The 24,986-nt window shown below is 44.4% G+C and overlaps 1 protein-coding gene across 1 annotated transcript in view; it reads right to left on the reverse strand.

Annotated features, from left to right (window-relative positions):
- actn1 (actinin, alpha 1) overlaps positions 1-24,662 on the reverse strand; it is a 68,691-nt gene extending 44,029 nt beyond the window's left edge. Inside the window, exon 1 of the mRNA XM_032501116.1 lies at positions 24,260-24,662. Coding sequence (XP_032357007.1) covers positions 24,260-24,367 — 108 coding nt within the window. The 5' untranslated portion in view covers positions 24,368-24,662. The remainder of the gene's footprint in view (positions 1-24,259) is intronic.
- Positions 24,663-24,986: the final 324 nt, after the last annotated feature.

Below are 24,986 nucleotides of genomic sequence, written 5' to 3' on the forward strand. Positions count from 1 at the left end.
CTGGTCTTGTAAACAATTGCTGTTAAATGTATGGGACGTCCACAAAACGCTTAAGAACATTGCAACCAATAAAACAGAACAACATGACCCGCGGTGTGATGTCCATTACCAACAGTTGTTGTGTTAAGTGTTTGGAGAGGCATCATCGCCTTAAGAACTTGCAGCCTACCGACTGCAGTATACGGTGCTTTGCTGTGTACAGCATAGTGTGTGTCGTATGATCCCTGTGCACTCCATGTGTGATCGTGCTGTCCTTGTACAATTTGTGTCAGAGCCGTATGTGCTGTGAATCTCTAAGCTGTTAAAATGTCTGCTCCAGAGCCATGGAGACCAGTTCCCGCTCATCAACAACGTGCCAGTGAAGATCATCCTCATTGCTGTGACTTAAACACAGTCTGTTGCAGTTTCAGTACAGCATGTCGTGTGACGGAGCAAAGTGAAAGCACGGCTGGCTGGCTGGCTGACTGACTCTGCTCTCTCTCTGTCTGTCTGTCTGTCTGCGGGAGGAACTGGAGGGTCGTAAATTATGAGAGCCCCTCTCCCCTCCTCTGCTCTCGCTCTCTCTCTCTCTCTCTCTCTCCCTCTCTCTCTCGTCTCAGCCTCCCAGATCTGAGGCGGGTTGTAAAAACAACAGGGGTCAAGAGCCGGAGGAATCTGCTCTGCATCAATTTCAGGGAAAGTTGCCAGTCAGCGTCATTATGGCAGCATTTATTCCCATGGCAACCACTGAATGCAAAGCTCAGCAAACATGCCTGAAGAGTCAACTAGTGTTGTTTTTATAGCCTTTTTCCAGACTCATATAACAATTACAATTAAATAGTTACACTTTTTTAAATCCAGTGATTCATTTTCTTGCAGAGATTTAGATGAGGAGATTGATACCTGTCTTATGTGTGTATGCTAAATATCAAGTTAGAGCCAGCAGCCACTTAGCTTAGTTTATAATCTGGCTCATAAAAAATAAAAATAAAATAACACTTACACTTTGGCTTTTGTATAGATTTACCAAACAAGATATAACATGTTCATTAGTGATATTTACAGGTTTTTGTAGGTTAGGGTGACCAGATGAGAAGGGGTCAAATTCAGGACAGGACGGGGCTGGGTGGACATGAATTTCAAAACTACGTACCAAAATGATTTATTAATTCAACAGTCAAGCAAACCAGAAAAAAATAAAATAAACAAATCGTTAAAATCATGAAGTGTCATTATAACCCTAACCCAATGAGCAGCTGCAGGACGACTCAATCACCCTGAACAGTTTTTATTGTTCCATCAGAACTACTCGAGAGTCTGCTCTTGAGACGTGGCTCTAATTTTCAGGACAATTATAGGGCAGGATTTGGGATTTGGGACTGTCCCGAATGGTAGGTGAATTTTGTTAGCTCTGACAGAGCCAGGCTGGCTGTTTCCTCTGGTTCCAGTCTACAGTCCCTGACAAAAGTCTTGTCGCTTGTGTACAAATTGACCTGAAGTGCCGCTGAAATATATTTCTAATCAAGATTTATTTACAAGAAATGGCTCATTTTAATCCCAACAGCTTTTGTAATAATGTTTCAGTGCAAAAAGAAACTGTCAAAAAGTATTCTAATATTCACAGCTTGGTAAAGCCCATTGAGTCAATTTTTGCAAAGACATAAGTGTTGTCGCCTTGTCATATGAGCTTCACCTCTGACTAATAATGGATCAATTAGGTCTCAGGTGTGTATAAAAACAACCCCAGTACACTAGACCTTCACATCAACTGCAACTAGACCTCTGCAAACAGGCCTAAGATTCACCCTGAGACTAAAGTTTGGATTATCAAGAGGCTGAAGACCAGATCCACTGCTGATGTGGCAGACACCTTCAATGTGTCTCAGCGTCAAGTACAGAGGATTAAAAAAACATTTTAAGACACTGGAGACGTTTTTGACAAGCCCAGGTCAGGCAGACCCCGCAAGACAACTGCTCGAGAGACCGGTTGTTGGCTCGAAAATCCAAGGCCAGCCCATTTTCCACTGGAGCAGACTCCACCAGACCTGGTCCCCTGAAGTCCCTGTGTCACGACTTGTCGGTTTGTCTCGAAATGGCCTCCATGGTCGAATCAGTGCCAGAAGCCAGCACTAAACAAAGACAATTGAAAAACCGTGTGGCATTTGCCAAGGCCCACAGCCTGCTAAAAGGATGGACGCTGGAGAAGTGGAAGAAAGTGGTTTTTTCAGATGAATCTTCTGTTGAATTACACCACAGTCGCCGCAAATATTGCAGAGACCTACTGGAGCCCTCATGGATCCAAGATTCACCAGAAAACAGTGAAGTTTGGTGGCGGAAAAATCATGGTCTGGGGTACATCCAGTATGGGGGTGAGCGAGAGATCTGCAGGGTGTAAGGCAACATCAATAGTCTCAAATACCAAGAAATCTTAGCTACCTCTTATATTCCCAACCCTAAAAGAGGCCAAATTCTCCAGCAGGATGGTGCTCCATCGCATACTTCCATCTCCACTTCAAAGTTCCTCAAGGCGAAGAAGATCAAGATGCTCCAGGATTGGCCGGCCCAGTCACCAGACTGAACATCATGAGCATATGTGGGGTAGGATGAAAGAGGAAGCATGGAAGACCAACCCAAAGAATTGATGAACTCTGGGAGGCAGCAAGACTGCTTTCCTAGCTACTCCTGATGACTTCATCAATACATTGTATGAATCCTTGCCAAACCGCATGGATACAGTCCTTCAAGCTCATGGAAGTCATACAAGATTAATTTGAATCTCACAGCACCACTATTTAATTTGCTGACATATTTTAGTATTTGTAGTAAATTTGTTCAATTTCTGTGTAGGCGACAAAACTTTTGTCTTGCCAAAATTTGACCTGTCTGTCTTGTTTAAATAATAAATCTTTTTTTAGTGAAACTAATTTATTTCAGTGCATTGAACATCATTTGGGAGGGTTTGAGCTTTTCATATGAGCTATTTCTTACACCAATTGATTAATTAAAAGTCAGGTTAATAGCAGGTGTTTCTACACAATAGAGAAGCGACAAGACTTTTGTCATGGACTGTAGTACTAAGCTTAGCGGCTAACTGTGAATAGGTGTATTTCCCAAAATGTCTAACTATTGTGCATCAGAATTTGCTTTCAACGTTGGAAATAGTTTTGCAAGAGAACTACAATTCGAGGTCCACTTACTAGCATTTTCCGGGGATGGGTTTATCAGTATAGCATTAACATGAATGCTTGTACTGTCGTGATGAAGACCTGTACACACAGTGTGACTAGGTTGAAAGCTCTGGGAAAAGTTAGCATGCAGACCTCGAGTTGGTACCGTTTTGTCAAACTAGATTATATTGAATGACAAATCTGAATTTTGGTACTTAAAAGGCAAAACGGATGAAAGTACTAATAGAGCTATGGATTAACAGTGACTAAGCTTATATGTCAGTGACATCTTTTTTTTTATATATATATATATATATATTAATATATATATAATTATATATATATATCATAATATTATAATATATATATATATATATATACTATACATACACATCTACATCAACACATACATACTACATACATACATACATAGAGTATTCCTATTTTAAAACTCACTCTCTCCTCGCTGCTGCTCCTCTCCCCCCCTCTCTCTTCTCAGCTCCAAGGCCTCCCCCCTCGTCCACTCCCCACTCCATTAATCAACCTCAGTTAGGAAAATATTTCCTGCGTCTCTGCCAGGTCCATATTAGTACAATCCTTTTACTGAAACAAGCCAGCTCATGAGTGCGAGCCCCTGCCAGATCCGAACACACGGGCAGGCAGACAAGGCTAGAAGAGAGGGGGAAAGGCAGATAGTGCTGGCACAGCGTCCGACACAGGAAGGCGCTTTTCAACACTGCGGCCAGTTTCTCAAGCCTGAGTCTCCAGCCCAGAGTACCAGAGGGCCTCTCGTGTCTCCATGAAACCCCAGAAACGGGCAGATAAATTGCAAGAAAAATGTCTTTGAAAGTATCTTTCCGGCGCCTCCTCCAAAAAGCCCAATGAAAGCAGGAAGCCGAGAGGAGGTCAAAAAGGGGGTTGAAAACATTTCTGTTCAGAATCCAATCCACAACATTAAGCCGTACCGCCACCCACAGCTCGAGCGAGAACGAAAACTGTCTGGATGAGTTGGGGTTGGGGGGGAATGGGCTTTTGCGAATCCCAGAGTGCAGTTTCTCTCCCATTATGTCTGTTTCTGCTGCCTCGGTCTCACTCAGGCTCGTGGGGGCCAGAAAAGTGCCGGTGGAAAGAGTTTCTGGTGCCAGGAAAACAGAGCTGCTAACAACGACAGCACCTTACTCCCTCTCAGACGCCCAGATGATTTCCTGATGTGTGGTGGATTAGGGCATCGCGTTTAACCAGACGAGTTGAACTGAGAGCGATCTCGGATTTGAAATGGCACCCTGGAGGGACAGCTGGGGAGGAAGGGAGAGCTCCCGGGTGTATCAATGGTAAACAGGTCCATGTAGAAGGGAAGAACCTCTTTCATTTACTTCTGCTACTTAGACTTTTGAGGCTGTTCTGGAGATTTTAGTTGCTTTCTTGTGTCTTGTAGCCATGTCCTACCTTGCACATATAAAACAGAATAATGCTCCAAACAGCCACAGTGCTTCTGCAGAATAGCCTCGGGAAGGAACCTGTTTTAGAGAACATGTGTACGTTCAAAAGTAGTTTTAGTTGTGCAACAGAAAACTCCGATTGGACAGATAGTCTAGCTAGCTGTCTGGATTTACCCTGCACAGATCTGAGGACCAGGTAACCATAGTCCTCATGAATCCACCGGAGGTTAGAACACAGAGAAAGCGGAAGGTAGCGGACATCGACAAAAAGACATGCATCCGGCGGAATATCCGTCGTGACCGGAACAATCCCGGAAGAGGAACGTCGTGGACATGGACTATGGATAGGATAGCCAAAGACAGGAAAGTAGACCTTAAAAAGGAATGAAGAGGTACAACAGAGGAGGCTGTCGTAACCCATTAGCGGTGCTGAACCCTCACGTTGTTGTTCACCCTCCTCTGCTGGAATGTAAACTTCACAAAAAGACGTTTTTATAGACACAGTCCTTGAGGTCACACCAAAGCAAAACAGATAAATCCCCTTCTACAGATCTTCACAAATATGACTTCTAATTAAGATTAACAGCAAAAGGCAGGAAAGAACACATGGTACACATTTGTATTCCAATCCTTTCAACCTACATACAACCTACAACGTTTTTCTCAGTTGCCATGACAATAGCTAAATCTTTAGTTCACCTGAAAACAGTTGTTGAAACTTCCAACACCTACTGCAGCGTGACTGAGCCAGAGAAAGGACAGAGCGTTACAGAAGAACTTGATTTGGTAGAGATGCCTCAGTTCAAACCACAAGCTAGAAAAACGCAGATGTTGAAAAAGATGTGGTGATGTGTGCATTTTTTTGACAGTGCTGTCAGTTGATATAGATATCAGATATGAGTTACAGCCGAAAATAAAAAGGAACGGTCATCCAAAAGAGAAGAGACGTTACGGCTGCCTTCAATGTGGAGGCACAGCAGAAGGGTGGGGGGGGGGGGGGGGTGAAGAGCCGGAGTGAATGGAGCGGCCATGATGCGGGACGGGCCAAGCTGCTGTCTGGGTGCTCTGCAGACCGCTGGACTGTGGCTCCATGCATCTGGCAGGAAGAGGGACTCAAAAACCAATTCCATCCCAGCAGTTGAGTGGGAGGTGAGATGGCAGAGAGGCACGATCCAAAGTCCTGGGAAAATGATGGTAAAGGGCAGAACAAATGCTATTCCTGATGAAGACTCAGGAGGGAAGACAAGGAAAGAAACGGATTCTCTCCCCCCCCCACACCCAACGTCAGCATCTTGATTGCACATTTTCCAAATGATCGGAGCAATCAGTGGACATGCTCACGAGGGCAAAGAGAGCCATGGTTAGCTTTGACATAGAGCTGGATTTTTGTGAACTCCGATACGCAAGTTTGAGCCATCGGCTGACTGCAAACGGTCGTTAGTGCCGACTTCTGAGCTGAATGATGAACCATCCAGTTTCACAAATCCCTGTTCTGCAATATTCCACAAGAGAGATGCGGCATGCACTGCAGTCGGTCATGAGACAGACGTTGATGGTGCAGTGCCTCTTTAATTACCAATGTGATGTTATTGTTTGCTTCAGTGAAAGTGAGAAAGACACTACATCACCATGTTTCCACTGCCTATTTTGTGAGCAATTAAACTCATTTCTTTGTGCAATTTTTGGACCGAGAACTTAGACTCAAACCATTCCATCACATAGAAAGGAGGCACAATAGGGCTCAAAACTGATATTTGTCTGTGCGCTTTTGTTTGCTTTTCACCACAGACTGCTGCCTTTCCCAGGAAAGCGCTGGAAAGAGGCCGCTACAAATCAGCTACTCTGGCTCACAGCGGACAGAAGGGACATTGACGAGTTACAAAAAACAAAACAATCAATTCTAACAAAAAAGTGTGGGTTTAAAAGCCCACATAAAAACTTTTTGTAAAGGGTTATTTCAAATCTTTTTTTAAGAAGTATCTTGGTTTGTGTAGTTTTAGCTATTGTTCCTATCACTAATAAAAGAGATCTGGATCTGGGAACATGGCAACATTTTTCACGTTTTCCACTTTCCGTTTTTCCTCCAAATAAAGTGCTCTAGTTCATCTGGCTCCGCAGGCGGCTACTTTACATCCTGTCTGATCGTTTGGCCGCTCATGATTCTCGCCCTGATGCAGATGGATGTCATAAGCAATGAAAATGATGGTCAAAACTTAAAATAACACCCAAGTTGCAGTCAACCAGAATATTCTACTTCTGTCATGGGCATTTTAAGGGGCACTGATGCCACCGGTCATTGAAATCGCCTGACCCTGAGACAGGCAAACAAACGGACCAACGACTGACGTCCACAGGGACACCCCAACATTAACACCTCCAGCACAAACGGCACGACAGCGCTGCACACAAAGAGTGAGTCATGGACAGGAACAATATGGCCTTTCTGCCTCCTTAACCTGCTGGACAAATCTCTCTCTCTCTCTCTCACACACACACTCACAGGAAGCACAGGAGTCTGAGGGCCTGCCAAATAGCAGGGGGAGTTTGCTAAAAGGGGTCAAAGGTCATTGTTCATCCCCCTCTGTCTCCTTCCTTTAAAGCTCACAGGAGCCCTGTGAAGCCCACACCCACCCACCACACCCACACCCACACACACACACACACACACACACACACACAATAATGCCATGGCAATAAAAAAACTAGAAACCCCACCCTTGGTGTTGTATGCCTCTGCCAACCAGACAAGTTGCAGTTTGCATCCATGTCTGTCCAGAGACAAACCCTAATAAGAATGAGACAGACATGAGGACACACACCTCCCCCATCATCAGTTCATCCTTGAGTCCAAGTGGAGGTTTGTTCCCCAAGGAGAGAGAGAGATCTCCTTCAGGGGGTCCTGAGATACAGGATGGGACTAAGACAACCAGAAAACCGTAATGCCTCGCTCCGGTCTTGATGAAGCACTTTCCTTTCCATTTTGCATTTTTAGTTCCCCCTGTCTCAGTTCAGACTAGGGCTGCAACTCAGTGTCGATTATAGTCATGAAATTGTGATAAATGTCAGTGTTTTCCAAAGCCCACGATGATAACACGCACAAAAACACACACAAACACGCACGCACAAACACACATGCACGCACGCACACGCCTCCCCCGCCCGCCAGAGAAGAGGCTGAGTGTTGTTTCCTCCAGCCTGCAGTCATGATGGAGTGCGACAGTCTCTCAGGTGCAGCATCCACCCAACCAGGCACTCAAACAGGCTGTTACTGCAAACTGCCGACTCAGCACAGTCATTCATTCCTTCCACTTATCCATCGCCTTGGCTGCTGCTTTAGCGCACACGCGTGCATGAGGGAGAGCGCGTGGAAGCAAATGCACTGTGGAGCGTGAACACAAGTACAAAGAAACAAAAACATGTTAACAGAGACACACACACGTACAATCTGTCTGCATACAGGCTGTGCACAAACGCACAGCATGCAAAGCACTTCAACACGTACGTACACTCTCCGCAGCTGGAGCGCGGAGCAGCGGGCCGCTCATTAAGTGCACAAAGATCGGTCCGCTGATATTTACTCTGTTGTGGTCTTGATGCATATTTGCTGTGTGTGTGTGAAGTCAAAGAGTGGTAGTATGTCTTTCCTCTGCCGAGTTCATTTAACAAAGAGTGGCTCGTCTGTGAAAATGCGCAGAGCACCTAACACTGAGCAGTTGCTATGACAACCACAAAAGCCTGGAGACCCACAAACAACAGCGCCCAGCCTTAAGCCAATCGTGTTCACCCACAACACACACACACCCAACACCACACCACAACACCACACCACACAACACACACACACCACACACACACACACCACACACACACACACACACCACACACACACACACACACACACACACACACACAACCCCACACACCACACACACACACACACACACACACACACACACACACACACACACACACAACAACCCACCCAAGTAATCTTGCCTAACTGATTCTAAAACCTCCATCCTGTTTGGAGATTCCAAAGGATGTGAAGGTGGTACATTCAGTCGTGGATGGAACTAAATACATTTAAGTAATGCACATAGACTATTTCCATTTTACACCACCCTTGACTTTTGCTTCACTACCTTTTTGAGGCCAAACTCGGGGCTATGCCCCACACACAGCACCGCTGCGTCGCTGAGGACTACGTCACGTCCTAGGAAACCCCCGACAGTCTCACACCGTAGGTCCAAAACAAACATGGCTACTGTTAGCAACGAGGCGACAACGTAGGCCTACAGTACATTAAGCTCAGGCTCGTAAACGGGAGGGGGTAGTACGCGCAGCGGGGCATGGAGGCATTTCATTGGTTCTCTCCGAGCGGACCTCGAGGTAGTGATGGGTGGATGTTTTTACAGGATTAGCTACACATGACGGATATTTTTTGCTCATTTTTTAGAACCCAGAAGTTTTTATTGCTGTCGGGGTGTAAAGACCATTTCAAACAATATATCTTAAAAAAGTGTATTGTATATTGAAAATAGTCACCAATCCTGCCTTTAAAGTAGATTTTCATAATGATACTTCATTATTCAAGGCTTTTTACATGGTGGCATTGATATTTTACTTCAACACCGCTGAAAACAAAGTACTCTTAAGGCCGCCCACCAATCTATAGCCATATTTTAATTTTCTCACATCTAGAAACTGCCAAGGGCCTTCTGCCCACACAAGAAACACTTCACGTCCGCTTCAGTGGTTCTAGCTCTTCCATATTTGGTGAGAGGAACGAAAACAAATATGTCCCGACAAATGTCTAAACATGAGCAGGACGCAAGTTCATAAGATAACTTGTGCTGATCTCACGGCACACAAATTGGATGCAAATCCATGTGCAGATTCTATTCAAATAGAGCCCGGGCATCAAAGAGGCCATGCTGAGCAACAAGTCGTTTCAAAGCCCAGTACGAGCGTGTATCTGTGTGTCCCACATCACAAAGGCCGGTCTGTAGAGACGCCTGGTCTCTGAAGCCCCAGCTCGGCTTTAAGGTGCTTAAACAAACACGGAGGACTGTGTGCACACATGTAGAGTTATACAGCTGCACGGTATAAAAACGACATATACTTCAACTTTTGATTAACATTATCAGCCCAGTGTAGATTTCTTGCATACTATAAAAGTAAATTCTAAAGAGAGTAGGTTGATTAGAAAGCTTTTGTCTTTATTTCAAACAAAAGACAATAAAATAAAATAATAAAGCACAATAAGTGTGTAGCGACACACCAAAAGAAAAAAAAACAGCAGCTATAAAGTCAGCGTTACCAGCAATATGTTCAATATGTCCGAAAAGAAGCGGGACAAAGCCAAAGCTTGTTATTTTTCCCACCCCTCATTCCACTCTAAATAGTTCCTATATGTATTATACATTTTGTAAATTTTTTTTTTCCTTCATATTATAGTGTATATTCATAGCAAAACAACAAATATACATTATGTAACACCTACCTTACATTTTTATTACATTTTGCACCAAACAACCCATCACCCTAATCACCCAACCAAGTACATCATCATTAGATGACCGGAAAGTCAAAGTATCAATGAATGTCAATAGAACTTCATTTAAAATAGAACAGAAAAAGAGAAACAAGGGATTTTTTTTTTTCTTTTTTTTTGCTGAACAGGAATAAAGTGGTTACCACAGCGACTCAGCACACCGTAACTCCTGAGTCATGCTGGAGCTGTGGTGCTCTCTCACAACAGTCAGATGCCAATCTAAACAGGGTGCCAGGAAGTACACCCGAGTCATAACACAGTAGCCATGAGTCAGCTGCAGCTCTGTTTGCCCCCGGCGGCCGGGTGCTGGGAGGCGTGCGGCCCGGCCGCGGTGCTGCTTTGTGCCGTAGCAGCGCTTTTTCACTGCTGACCGTCACCTGACTCAGGGCATGCTACGCTGCACTCTGACAAAGAACACTTTCAACACATCTGCTCATCATCGACTGTACTGGATGTGTTCTGGTAACGCCTGGCGACGCCTGGTAAGGCGTGCGATACATTTCTATCCACCAAGCTCGATGGTATCAGGAGTACAGACGCAACACTTTGTTAAAAAACAAATACACTTTCTGTATCTTGGGAAAAAGAAAGTATTTTCTGGCTGGCCAACAGGTGTTCATTAATATTGTAAGTAAGGACACCTAAAACATGTTCTTTATCTTAAGGCTGTGCAATAATCAAGTTTTAAGCACGAGTTTGATCACAAACAATATAATTGAGAAAAACAATGATTTTGCTTCTTTTGTCGTATTTGATCAATTACTTTTTTTTTTTAATTGTGAAATGCAGTAGAACATGTGTTCTTGTGTATATTATGTAATACTATTTTTTTTTTTAACACAGCATTCAAGGGGAAATTCACTGTTTTTTCAGTTCAATAAACTCAACGTCTTTCCAAAAGTCAATGAGTAATGTTGTTAATAATCGTGATGTCAATCACTGATTTTTTCCATAACTGGGCAGCTCTGCTTTACCTGCACACACACGATATTTTCAGGCTGCAGGAGACTAAATCAACAAAACCTATACATTGTTCAACATGTTCTTAAACCAGAACACCTCAGAGTGCATTATAGCATCTTCAGTGGTGGTAGAAGTACTCAGATCTTTTACTTAAGTAAAAGTAGCAATACTACAGTGTAAAAATACTCCTGCATTCCAATCTTACTTAAAATTTGAATCCAGCTCTGTGCCATTTTTGTGTGGATTTTTGTGTGTGCCATTTTTGTGTGAATAATATCTCAAGTAAAAGTACACAATTATTAACATCAAAATATACTTAAAGTACCAAAAGTACTTATTACACAGAATGACCTATTTCCGAATAATGGAGAATATATGTCTGGATTATATTTAATGATGCAATAATGTGTTCATCACTTGAATGTTGCAGCTGGTAGAGGTGGAGTTGATTTTCATATTCTTTATATACTGGCTGGTAAATGAATCCAAAATAATAATCTCATCATCAAAATGCAAAATAACCCAAGCTATCAAATAAATGTAATGGAGTGAAACTCTCAATACTGGCTTCCTAAATGCTGAGTACAAGTATCAAGCCTAAAATGGAAATACTCAAGCAGAGTAGCTAAAAGTTCCTCAAAATACACACATTCCACCACTGTTCAAAATACACAATACTATCTTGTATCTGAACGGTTTCTCACTTCTTCTTTTATAACATTCCGTACGTAATGTTACAAGAATGTGTTACATGTATTCTGCGTGTGTGTGTGTGTGTGTGTGTGTGTGTGTGTGCGTGTGTGTGTGTGTGTGTGCAGGGCTTGCTTTGGCCCCCAGAGTTGTTAATGCATGAGATCCAAACACACAATAGTGAAGCTTCCTGATCGTCAGTTCCACATGTGAGTCGAAGAGAGAAGTGGTCAAATTTTCAATTCAGCAAAAAAAACAAAGAAAAAAATACTAAAGCCGGTTTCAGGAGCGATAAGCACCAAAAGGTAATATATGAACTGAAACCTTGATCACAAGTTACTGTGATTGGTTGAGCTGAGCTCCACTGGCCACTTGGCCTCCTGTGACCTCGACATGAAACTTCCATTCAGAGAGGGGAGCTCACACTAGTCACAAGAGTCTACACTGACGAGGTTATCTTTCCGGGATTGCTCCGGTGCCGCCGGAAATTCCGCCAGATGTTGATCATCTTCCTCTTCCTCTGTGTTGGCATTCTGATCTCCGGTGGATTTCTGAGGACTAGGGTTACCTGGTCCTCACATCTCTGCAGAGTAAATCCAGACAGCTAGCTACACTATCTGTCCAATCGGAGTTTTCTGGAGGGGTGGGAAAAACGTCATCGCAATATTTTATTCTATTTTACACAGTTGTCATGGTGTTGGAAATTCTAAAAACCCCATCTGCATTGGAACTGATGATGTCCAATTTCAACTTTTCAAAACACCTGAATCAAAACAAGCTGACACATAACTTCTATGCAGTATGAATATGTGGACTTTAAAGTCACAACATAAGTTCTATGCCCAACACCACTGGCCAAAGTTCACAACACATGTGCAAACTAGGCTGTTTCAGTCCTATGAATCGATGACCTCCGATTTAATACGCAGGTCAAACAGGTTGGGTGTTGGAGACACAGTGGACCAATCAGAGCTATGTAGGTGGTAATAGGCATGGGGATGATATCTCCTCTCAACCTTGCTGCATCCAACAAAGACTGCTACAAAATGTATTTTTTTTAAAGCTTGGATGATCATGAGATTGATCAGATCACCACGGCTGTACTGGTTGTCTTATATAGTTATAGTTGGGGATCAGAGAAAAGTCATTTATAACATTTATTCGGCTTAGCTGGTGCTGAAACGGTTTGGGTACTACCTCGCAACGGTAAAGAGAACCCAGACTCTGTAGAGCTCATCTCGGCCTTTTTAAGTGACCCGCAGCTCCAAATGAGCGGCTGGGGCTGCTGCTGCTGTCCCCCCCTCCCTGTCTGTGTCCACACAGAGTCCAGCTCCAGCGGCTGCCAGCGTTTCACACAGCTCCAACCACTCGTCTGCCCTCGCCACTCCACCAAGGGCTCTCCACTCTGCACCGGCGAGCTGCGGGCCGCCTCTCCCCTTGTAATGGGTTAGCAGGGGTGGGGCTGTCCCAGACCAGGGAGAGGGGTGTCTGTTACAACTTGTAATGAGATACGCCGTGCCGTGGGCCCTTCAGAGCGGCCGCTGTTTACTGTCGCAAATCAAGTGACGTCCGGAGCGTGTGGACTAATCCTGCAGCGGCGAACAAAGAGGGGAAAGTAACGCAGGGGAAGAGAAGTGTCGGTCCGTTCTCGGTGCTGCTGCGGGACTGCATTGTGCAGCCTGAACCACAAAGAGCACACAGTCATCGGCGCGCAATGCAACTTGTCTGCAGTGAGTCAAACTCCGACTGATCGGGAGCGCCGGTGGAGCAGACGATCAATAGCAGCCACTGATTGAAATTCAGACATTCAATACTTGTCCCCACTCTAGAAAAAAGTGGAAGAGTGCAGAACAAATGCCCTCTGGCCTCCATCAGAACACTCTCTTCCCGAGGAGTCTCTAACACAAACTGATAGATTGATTCATTTCCAACATTATCACTTTATCTCCTTTCATGATTCTTTGCACTAGTGCCTGTATTACTCACTCCTTGCCTGTACCGTTGGCCACCAAGGAAGGCTGATTCACTGCACTGAATTTAACTCCCTCTGAATTGGACTTAATTGCCTGCAGTGTAAATAAAACCCTAAGAAACATCCTGCCATTTATTACACAAAGAGCAAATAATAGTGACGCACCACGCTGTGCACAGTGGAAGACCGGCTTCCTGATAAGGCTGGTGGGAGATTTCAACTACATTTTTCCTTACATGCAATGCCACCCACTCAGTCACATTGCACAGATGGGGGGGGGGGGGCGAATGGGAGATAGAGAGCAAAAAGAAAGACAGAGACAAAAAAAGGGTGAGAAACTAATGAGAGAGGAACCATAACTTGCATAAGAAACAATTATACTACTTATACTGTTTTTACACATTTTCAATTTTTTGTGTTGTTAAAGCTCTCGCAGTTCTACACTCCCAGAGTCAGCTTATCCGGGGAAAAGAATCCTGTGTTGCATGGGAAGTGATGCGTTAATAAGTTTCCGGCGGATTTAGGATAAACAGCAGGAGAGGAGCTGGGGAGTCGCCATGAAAAAGAAAAAAAAAGAAAAAACTTCATACTTTGTCAACGTCAAACTTCATCAAGAACACACGCTTGACAGTAAAATGACTGAATGAAAGATCTCTTTGCAATGTTGATCTTACAGGTCACCACTTTCATTTAAAAGCCTTCCCTCCTCTCAACATCAGGGTTAATGACTGGTTATTTTTACATCTCCTCATCCAAATAATGCCCCATTAATTTGACAATGAGGGTTGTTTGCTAGAATACGCTGAGTGCTTGTTAAAATGTAATATCTTGGTTTCTATTTCCTCATATGTTAAAAGGAAAGTCTTTATGCTAAGCTAAGCTAAGCAGCTGCTGGCTCTGGCCTTATATGTAACATTGAACTCTCCACCAAGAAGCAAAATTACCAAAAATGCTCAACTTTAACCTGAAATCCAGATGTGGAACGTGTGGACACCTTACTCATCTGTTGAGTAATAAGTGAAGTGATGCAGTTACTTCCGATATGTGAGAGTAAATGAAAACATGTAACAAGTAACTTGCCAAACGCTGTTAATGTCCGAGCGAGTGTCTGCTGCAGGAGGGAAACCCCGTGGAGCAGTAAAGGGTCATTGGATATCTGAGTGATGATAAATTATTGACTCCAGGTTGACAATGTGACAAAGACTGGCCCCCTGAACACGCTCTCTTTGAGCAGGGACCTGAGAGCTCTTCTGTCCCCCCCCCCCCCGGAGCTCCACCTACAGGTTACTGAATGGAAAGGTGTATCTGCTGCCTGCTTTTACCACAGTATCTATTTACTTAAAGCTGCTTTCACTCTTCCATGGGACGCAGCGCAGCTGTTCCTGTGAGGGGGCTTATGGCTAACACACTCACACGTTCACGGACTCTCCGAGCGCAGTACGAGCCCCCGTTGGCTTCAAAGGGAGCACATGCACTTGAGAATGCGTGCAGTTTGATTAATAGCATTAGCGGAGGGAAAAGACCCGGCAACATGCTTCCCATGTGGTGCAGGAAAATTCCTTGGAAACATGTGGACTGATCGCCTATAAACCCCCTCTGGGCTGTAATGCTATTGAAGACATGTGACCATAAGTGTGTAGTGGTTCCAGACGTGTTCAACATTGAGCAGTTTTTTTTTTGTTTTTTTTCCTCTTGCTCTGCACTCTTTGCTCCACAGGAAATGCACCTTGACCCCAAATCCCATGGTGGATGTGGAATCCAAAAAAAAAAAAGAAAATCCTCCCCGTCTGGGGTCTCAAATCTGCCACCGAGCTGCGAATAAAAACACTCCAGTCTGTGCAGGATGAATTGTCCATTATGAAACTACGATGCAAAGCAGTCAAACGTATCCAAACTCCTACAAGAGCTGTTAAAAGTCATTGCACAATTAGCCCTGGAACTGTTTAATGACCTAGAGCCGAGAGCTTGGAGACAATTTCTCTATACGTTTCTAAATTTGGGAGCACGGGCATGAGAAAATAAGCCATGCAAGAATTTGCATCAGGGCCCTGGCACTGGGAAGCAGTTCTGATATGGGTAATTGCTCACATTTGACTTTTCAAACAGTGAATTAAAAAAAAAAAAACACAAGATGCTTTGTAAAAGGCTTGATGAGGAAAGGGGAAAACAGTTCAGGCACAATAACTGCAACTTAAGCATGAAAATGATTTCCAGCCTGAGAAAGGATGAGTTCCTTTCTTCAGACGTGTCGAGCTGGGATCTGCTTTCTTAATCATTGGCAATGAAACAGGTATTTTTTAAACCAAATAGAAATGTAGCACGAAACAGGAGGAGATACAGTACACCGATATTCAAAAGAGAACAACAATGGAACGCTGGAAAACAACCTGTAGGTGGTTTGAGGAAGGGAGAAATTCTCCAGATGCACGATAACAACCAATCCCATAACTGTTGGTAAGTCTGGGGTGAGGCTTGATAGTTTCCACTGTCTGATTACTTTTGCATTTGTATTATTTTCTCCGGCCATGGTGGCTCTGTGAGGGTACTTGGTTTTGGCTAAATGCTAACGTCACCATACTATCAGTGCCAACATGCTGATGCATGTGTACTATTTAACAGCTTAGCTTTAGCATTTTAATATTGGCTAATTAACACTGAAATGTACAGCAGAGGCTGTTGGGAATCAGAATGTCATTCATTCTAAAACTTATTACACTTCATCCTGAGAGGGGGTTATACATGGCTGTACCAAATTCCATGAAAAAGCATGCAATAGTTATTGAGATATTTCACTCAAAACCACAAATGTGAACCTCATTGTGGCGCTGAAGGAGGAGTCAGGGGATCCCTAAAGTCAGGAGGAATGCTCCTCTGAGGACCGTGAATGCCTGTACTAAATGTCCTTCCAACCCACCGGCCGGCATCACCCTCCACCCGTAGAGCCGAGCCACGAGCAAGGCTAAAACTCTAACTTGTTTGTGAACACAGTGAAAAGAACGCTGCTTGTTTCAGCCACTTGTAGGAAGACAAGTCTCTAAAAAAGGATCAATCTGTGGGAGCTGTCCCAGTGACACTGCCACCAGCTCTCCAACCGGAGCCCCGCTGCACCTCACCGGGGACGTGGAGTCAACAGATACAGGTCGGTATCGTCTGACACGCCATCCATCGGGCCGGGCTGCAAAGAGTACATGGTTTCCTCCCAATGAGCGCCACATAACGAGATGTTTAAAAGACGCTTAACTATGAAACATGCTCGATTGAACCGTGAGCCAATTAGTGACACAGGAGATGTAAAAGGGAGGTGGGACGAGGAAAGGGAGCCCGTCTCAGGTTAAATAATTTGGCGAGAGGAAAACGCGGTAAAGTTGAGTCAGCAAGAAATATTTGTGTTTTAGATAGAAATGATTTCTTCTTTTGTTATAAGGGGGAATTACAATAATTTCAACACTGTAAAAAATAACATTGTTATTATGTTTCAGATGGCTATTCCTGCTAGAAAAAAAAGAAGGCCCCGCCCGTTTTCAGCAGCCATTACATTAGTGTCTTGATAAGGTCATCCTTAATTAATGCTGTTTAAATGATTAGTTTAAAGTAATCTTGAAGATTTTCAATTCATCACAAGTCTGCTTAGTCACTTTGTGTCGCAGAATGAGGTAACACATTGGCCACTGATGAAAGCCCTGAAATTGGCGCAATTACAAATGCCAGTCTGGGGCAAAATTGCTGGCTGAGTGGTGCACAGCTAGTGACGCGTTTCCATCAGCCAGCAGTGGTTGGTCCACCTGAGAGGGTGGGCGGCGCTAACACAACACCCTCTTTAACGCGGTTGTGTGTGAAGCGGCGAGCTGTTTTCTTCCGATCTGCTGGGGTTAGGAGAAAACGGTTACTATGGCTGAACAAACAAAGAAAAGGAAAGAGAGATGATTACAGACAGACGGAACTTCAAAAACAGGCGCAAATTCAAAAAAGTAAAAACACACCTGAAATTACCACTTATCGCCATAGTTGCCGGCAAAGAGAAGGAGAGGGAAATCTGTAAGATTTGAATTCAATTTATTTCCTTTTGCTTCCATGCTTAAAAACTAAAGAATCATTGTATGTCGAAAATATTTCTGGGGGATTCCAAACTTTTTGGAAGCAAGGGTAAGTCCATACCAGTGATCGACGAGATACTGGTTTAAGAGGAGACAGTCTGCTTCTTCAGTGGACGATTTAAATTAAATTATTCCTGAATTAAAGAAAGTTGGACTCCACCGGTCATCGTACTGAACTATGAGCACACGCGTAACGCTTCCTGCGATAGGACGAGTGGACGCTTGGAAGCTCCTGGGCCCTCTCAGCTGCATGGGGGAGAGGGGGGGGGGGTCAGCTTGTGACCCCATCAATCAGGACCAACGAGACAGGGCCCTGGCAGCGTGACCGGGGCGGGGCCTTCGGGGAGCTCCTGTTGGGATTTACGGCCCGGCTGTGTTAACCACGGCAGCGAGCGGACGCAGGGTTCCCAGCACCCGAGAGCAGCCAGCCGACTTCTATCAGGACACCTTTCAATGTCACTCACTTCTTACTCTTCCACAGAGAACAGCAGCCGCCCCGGCGGAAGACATGAGCCGCCTCCTGGCGAGAAACACACAGAAGGCGGCTCATTTCCTCCGAGGCATCTACGAATCAGACGGAGGACACGTCTGAGACACAAGACCGCGTCTCGTTCCCACCTCTCTAAAGGAAGAGTTGGACATGTCTTTGAAATATGCTTATCCGCTCTCTTGCTGAGGAGTTAGACTTATTACTTACTACTCTTGGCATGAAGGCGAATAAGACTTTATGTGTGGAAGAGTGGTGGGTCCTTTTTAAGATATGATGTGAAATATAGTCTTTTGTAGGGCAAAGAGCAGTTTTTATCTGTGCGAGTGGGGGTTGTACTGTGCTGCTCAAGGGCACTTTAAAGGCTCCAAAAACCTACTATCTCAGTCCGTGTTTGTTTGCTGTGAGGGACGGGCTCCTACTGTCCATGGACACCAACTCTTCTGGAAACCGTCTGGGTTACTTCAGAGTTCCTGACTGGAAGAGCAATGACTCAGGATGTATTTCCAAACTGGAACGTTAAATGTTGCACATTTATTTAACAACACTTAGTGTTGAACAGAACTATTTTTTTCAGGGGGTTTATTTAAGGGAAGAGAAAGCATTACAAGCTTTTCTCAACTTTCCAAAGAGGATCTGAACCGACGACCTGCAGATGTCACAACTTCGTAAAATCATTCCAAAGATAATTCACCGGCTGAAAATATCACGCAAGCACCACGGACTTGCGTGATAATGACTCAGAGTCAGGCTGCAGGATGGAAAACATCCCATGACACAGCAACACTTTATTGAATGGGGGGGGGGGGCTCAGAGAAGCATCATTTCAGCACATAACTTGAGCTCCATGTGTGAGCACAGACTCAGAAAGACGGAGCAGATCCAGGCTGAGTGGACACACCTGGCCGCGTCAGCTCCGTCCACAGAGACAGCTGGAGACAGAGCATCACTTCCGCCGACCTCAGAACTCTGCTCTTCACCAAAATGAACTGCACACTCCCAGAGTTTGATACGCTCTCTGACCAGGCAAAGGTGCAACATCTACTTGGAGAACATAGTGCGAGCGCTGTGGAAGCAGCGAGACATGTGAGCACACGTCACATCCTGAGAGACAACCAGCACAACAACACGTAATACACCCCCCCCCCCCCCAAGTCTACTCTGCTCTCACATCTAGCCCTCGACTTCTTTTTTCATCTTAAATGTATATATTTTGTATAGTTTACTCAATGAATTGTATGTGTGTATGTATTTCTTCTCACATTATTATACTTGATGCTTTGGCAATATTGTTATTTCTGACATTCTTGCCAATAAAGCAATTTGAATTGGAAAGAGGGAAGGAGGAGAGAGAGAGAGAGAGAGGAGAGAGAGAGAGGAGAGAGAGAGATTTACTCTTTCCACATTCCCTGCTTTGTCAACGCCAGTCTGCTACGCTCTTCTTCTTTTGTTAAAAGAGGGCTGCGCAAGGTGCATCATGGGAACAGTGGAATCTGATGACAGGAAGCATTTTGTGAGCTGACATCACACATCCTATAAGGTAGTTTAGCTCTTTGATAATATTAATTTTACGTCACGTGCGTTGGGTCAGTTTCCTGAAACTTGTCAGATAATGTAATTCAAGTGAAACACAAAGGCAGGGTCGTCTTCCTTCCTGAATATTAATCTTCATGCAGTCACAGCAAGCGTTATCTTGTTCCAGGAGCAGGGAAAAGTCAGCAACTGTGGATGTGGGTCAGGGTGCTGGGCTGGGACGCGCCCGAGGGAGCTAGGGTTGCACAATGTTGACAAAATGGGATATTGCGATATCGATTATGAATATTGCGAAACATGTGTAAAATTACAAAAGTTATGGGAAAACGCATCAAAATAGATTCATAAATTAAATTAGTTTTCTTACGACACAGGGTTTATTTCAACTGACAGTCATACTGGAACAACGTGAAGAAAGAAAGAAAGAAATAAAGAAATAAAGACCATGGCTACAGGACATGTTTTACTGGTTGGACAGTATAAAAAAAATATATATATATATATATATATATATATATATTATATATATATATATATATATATATATATATATATATATATATATAAAAAAAGCTAACAGGACACAACCTCTCTTTCTTCTTCTCTGATTCGTTCTGGTTTGTTGTCTCTATCACTTTCTTCACTAACACTGTCACCCTGTCGAAACATGCACTCACTAAACACTGCATACTTATTGCGACACTTTCGATAGATTGCAATGACGATATATACTGCACAACATGATATCGCTATAAGAATATTGAGTCAATATATCTTGCACCCCTACAAGGGAGCGCTGATTAGTTTAAGTGGAAAGTGGGGACGAGACCAATGACTGACTGGCTTGGTGGGAGCCACATGCATGTCTGGCCCACTAAGAGAGCCTCTCTGGCCTGCAAGCAGGAGTCACTGCATCAGGATTCCTAGAAACGTATTGACCAATACACTGTTGTTGCTGCTCGTCAGCCTTAAGACAGCCAGGTCTTGATTGGTCTCCAAAAAGAAAATGACTATTATTTCATAATGTAGCTTGGTTTCTTCACTTATTGTGTCAGAGAGAGACTCATAAAAGAGGTATGGTCCATGTCTGTCAGAACTGATCAATATACAAAGATGGCTTCTCAGCGTCATAGAAATAACAACCGTATCACACTGGGAACAAGCTATCACTGCAATTAAATCCTTAATGTAATAGCTTTCAGTGTCCCCCAGGTCCAAAGGGAGGGGTTTGAGGGATGGGAGGGTGAGGCAGTTGTTGTTGTTTTTTTAATCTGCTTTTATGGTTTTCTTCCTTCAAATTCTTTTTTTTTTTTCTCTCCTTCTTCATTTAGTTGATGACTATTTTTATATTCATCATACATTTGTGGATGTACTTTATTGGCAGTCCATCAACTTCTAACCTCACCTAATTTCATCTGGTGTACTAATATCCAATTAAATATTGATCACAAAAGAAGAAACAATCAATTTGAGCCTCAAAGTCACAGAATGAGACAAAATAGTTTTTGGCCAAAGTGAAGCAATCGTCATCCGACTAATCAGGAACGAGCTGGCATGCACAGTCTGAGCCGGGGAATGTGGCGTGGGCTGGGAGTGTTTGGGAACACAGAGGTTGGGGTGCGGGCAGTGGAGGAAAAAGTAATCAGATCCTTTACTTGAGCAAAAGTACTACTACCACACTGTAAAAATACTTTTACAAGTAAAAGGTACTGCACTGAAGATATAGACAATATAACTGACACAGCTGTGTGGATGTACAAGGGCTTTAACAGAACACGTCTGTCAATGACAATGCAATCAATACATTTTACTTAAAGTGTGTTTTATGTGCAAAAATAGTTTTTACTTTGTAAAGTAACTAAAGCTGTCAGATTAATAGTGGAGTAAAAGGTACAATATTATTCTCTGAAATGTGTAGATGTAAAAAAGTGGCATAGAAAAAAAAAAAAAGACGAAATTACAAGTATCTCAAATGTGTACTTGAATAAATGTACTTAGTTACATTCCACCACTGGGTGTGGGAGGTGGGAGGTGGGAGGTTTACAGGCAGGGCCGGATCGAAGCTACTGCAGGGTGTCTCCTTATAAGGACAAACCTGGACAAATTCGCTTCAGCAGTTAACACCTGAACTCCACTCCCAGCTATAAAAACAGAAAGAAAAGGCTGGAGACTGAAAAACAGATGTGGAGGTGCGTGTGCTTGTTTGTGGACAAATACATAAGCAAAGTCCCGTGTCAAAAGTGGAAATATGCGGGAGCTGCCGCTTTAAAGAGAACATCTGGCTCAGTGTACCTGAGACACCTGGCTCTGCAAAGACATTAAGATTCCAAGATAAGAGGATAGCAGCGCCTTTATTCCTGGGGGTCAGGTTAAGACTTGCATCGGACACCAAACCGTTGAAACACCCATGGAGCCAAACTAAAAGTCCTCATTGCACAATCTGTACTTCTCATCTGCCTGCTTTTTAAGTATTTTGCCAGCGTTTAAGTCTAGTTTACTGTCGGGCATCCAAACCAGATCACTTTGGTGGTCAAATGTTTGCCATCACTAACAAATGCATGGTCTGAAGGCTATGGAGAAGCAAAGCAACACACAGAAGCACAGCTGGGAAGTTTCCCAACATTGAACTAACTAACACCCATCTTGAAGGCTGAGGAAGCGCCTCCAACACGCTGGTGGATTCATTTAAAAACTACACAGCTCAATCATCATGAGAAATGTTTTCTTGATGGGAAACAATCAGCAAACGTGAAAGGCTCATCTGTTAATGAGCAGCAAAGCCGATTGCCGATGCTTGGAGGGAACAGTGTGTGTGTTTGTGTGCACACATGCATATGGATGTGTGTGTGTGTGTGTGTGTGTGTGTGTGTACACACAGTGGCTCTGAGGGGCTCTAAGGGCAGAGGTGCATGCTTGCCAGGGGGGGGCTGCAGTCCTCCCTCTCAGCCTGTGATTGTGTTCATCTACTCCGAACTCCACCTAACCATCATCATTACTGCTCTCTGTGGAGAGGAACCATGAATAAAACATCCTCGCTCTCTTGCAACCTGATTTTTTGATGTGTGTGCAAACTGGTAGGGGTTACTGTTTAAGGCTCTACAGAAGTAGCAGCATGAGAGGATGTCCAGCCCTGTCTAATGTCCACACCTGACATCAGCCGTGCATACCCTTCCTTGTCGTCCGCCCTCCCCTCCCTTTCATTCGCTTTCGACCGGTAGCAGCCTGCCGATGACATAATCCAGGAAACTAGAAGCTGAGAGCTCGCAGAGCAAGAAAGAAACTAGGGGGAAAGTTTTCCAGCGGCAGCGAGAGGGGCCGATTATTACCATTTTTGGGCACGCTTGCTCCCATGCAAGCCCAGCCCAAACCGCAGCGCGTACTCAGATTCCACAGCGCTTTTCCTCCCCGTTTTTCAAAGCGGAGGAAAAGTATGGGGGAGCAAGGGAAGAAAAGAGTAACTCCCCCTTCTCGAAACGGGCCATTCATACTCAGCAGCTGTTGGACGCGTGGAGGTGATCGGGGCTCGTTAAAAGACAATATATGGATGTCTTACAGCCTTTTATTCTAAAGACGGACGGAGTGCGCGCAGGGTTATGGAGCTCATATTCAGCCAAGGAAGGGGGGGGGGGGGGGGGGTAATAAAGCAGTAGCCTAATTTATTGAGAAAAGTGAAAGACGAATACACTAGATTCCAAACTGTGGACTGAATACAGCAAAACACAAAAACAGAAATCCAACATGACTTGCCCCGAAAAAGTGCAGAATCTGCGCGTAAATTAGCCAGCCAGCTAAATTGAAGAGACGCAAAAATGAGTTAAGGTGCAGGGGTTTACAGCCCCCCCCACCTACCAAACACAAAACTCCATCCCTCCCCCCCGGGGGGGCTGTTAAGCATGGCCTAATCCACGTCTCATCATAAGCCAAGATGACAGGAGGGGCCAGTCACACACACACCATATGCAGTTAAGCGCATGGCTGACATCTGTTGCGCTAGAAAGGTGGTCCTGTCCGATTTTTAATCGTTTTTTCTACCCCCCCCCCATTCTTCTACCCCTTCCCTCATGCTGCAGGAGATTTCATAACGCTATCCAGGATATGGTCTAGAGTGTGAGAGATGAAAAGTTTGGGAGCCCGGCCAGTCTCCTGATATTTAAGGAGCCGAGAAAGCCGCGCAGGTGACCGCCAGAGCGCTAACGAGGCAGGTAATTAAAGTCCAGCTGCTGGCCTTGGCTAGGACTGCGCGAGTAATGCAATCTAATTACCGCGTGATACTAACGTTAACCAGCGTTATTATTATTTTTAGGCTGGGCTATTCTAGTTATTATCATCACAAGCAACAACTTCCGCACCTTTCCGCCGGAGGCAGAAGGAAGTCCCTCACCTTTCTCTGCTGCTTCTCCCATGCAGGATCCAGGAGGAGATCCCGGTCCCAGTCGTCTTCCTGGTGCATATAGTCAATTTCTCCATCATAGTCGTCCATATTATGCATGTCTGGATGAAGCTGTGCTCTAGCCTAGACGCTCTCTGCTTCTCTCTGCGGTGTCCCCCGGTCCTCGGATGTTTTACAGCTCGCTCGGTCTACTCTCCGCCCCGCATTCAAGACGGTGTGTGGATGAAATTAACGGTCCACCCCGGCTTCTCTTTCTCTCTCTCTCTCCTTCCAACTCTGCCTCTATGCTCTCTCTATCTGCTCTAGTGGTTGCCCAGCAGCAGCGGTCCGCGGTAGGCAGGCAGTAGGCAGGTCTAGCAGCGAGGAGCGACAGACGCAAAAACTTTGCTTCAGACAAATTGAATCGATAACCGACCGCGGGATCTGATTGGACGCCTCGGGGCGCACGCGACCCGCCTACTTGAAGCCGATTGGCTGGTTCGGCTGTCTGTGTGGCTTTATAGGCTACCCAAGGTTGGCTGCATAGGTTGATCTGAGTGTTTGACTGCGAGGATATACTTCAGACTGTAGTGACCATAACGCAAGTGTAACGCGTTACTTTCAGGCGGAAACATTAAATATTAAACTTTTCAAGAACTAACACAAACACACATCTTTTAACAATAGCTGACGAGGCAGTTTTGTTAATATTGGGTTATTTTTCAGCAGTGGGTTAAGA

Source organism: Etheostoma spectabile, chromosome 20 (assembly GCF_008692095.1).
Source record: "Etheostoma spectabile isolate EspeVRDwgs_2016 chromosome 20, UIUC_Espe_1.0, whole genome shotgun sequence".
Lineage (NCBI taxonomy): Eukaryota > Metazoa > Chordata > Actinopteri > Perciformes > Percidae > Etheostoma > Etheostoma spectabile.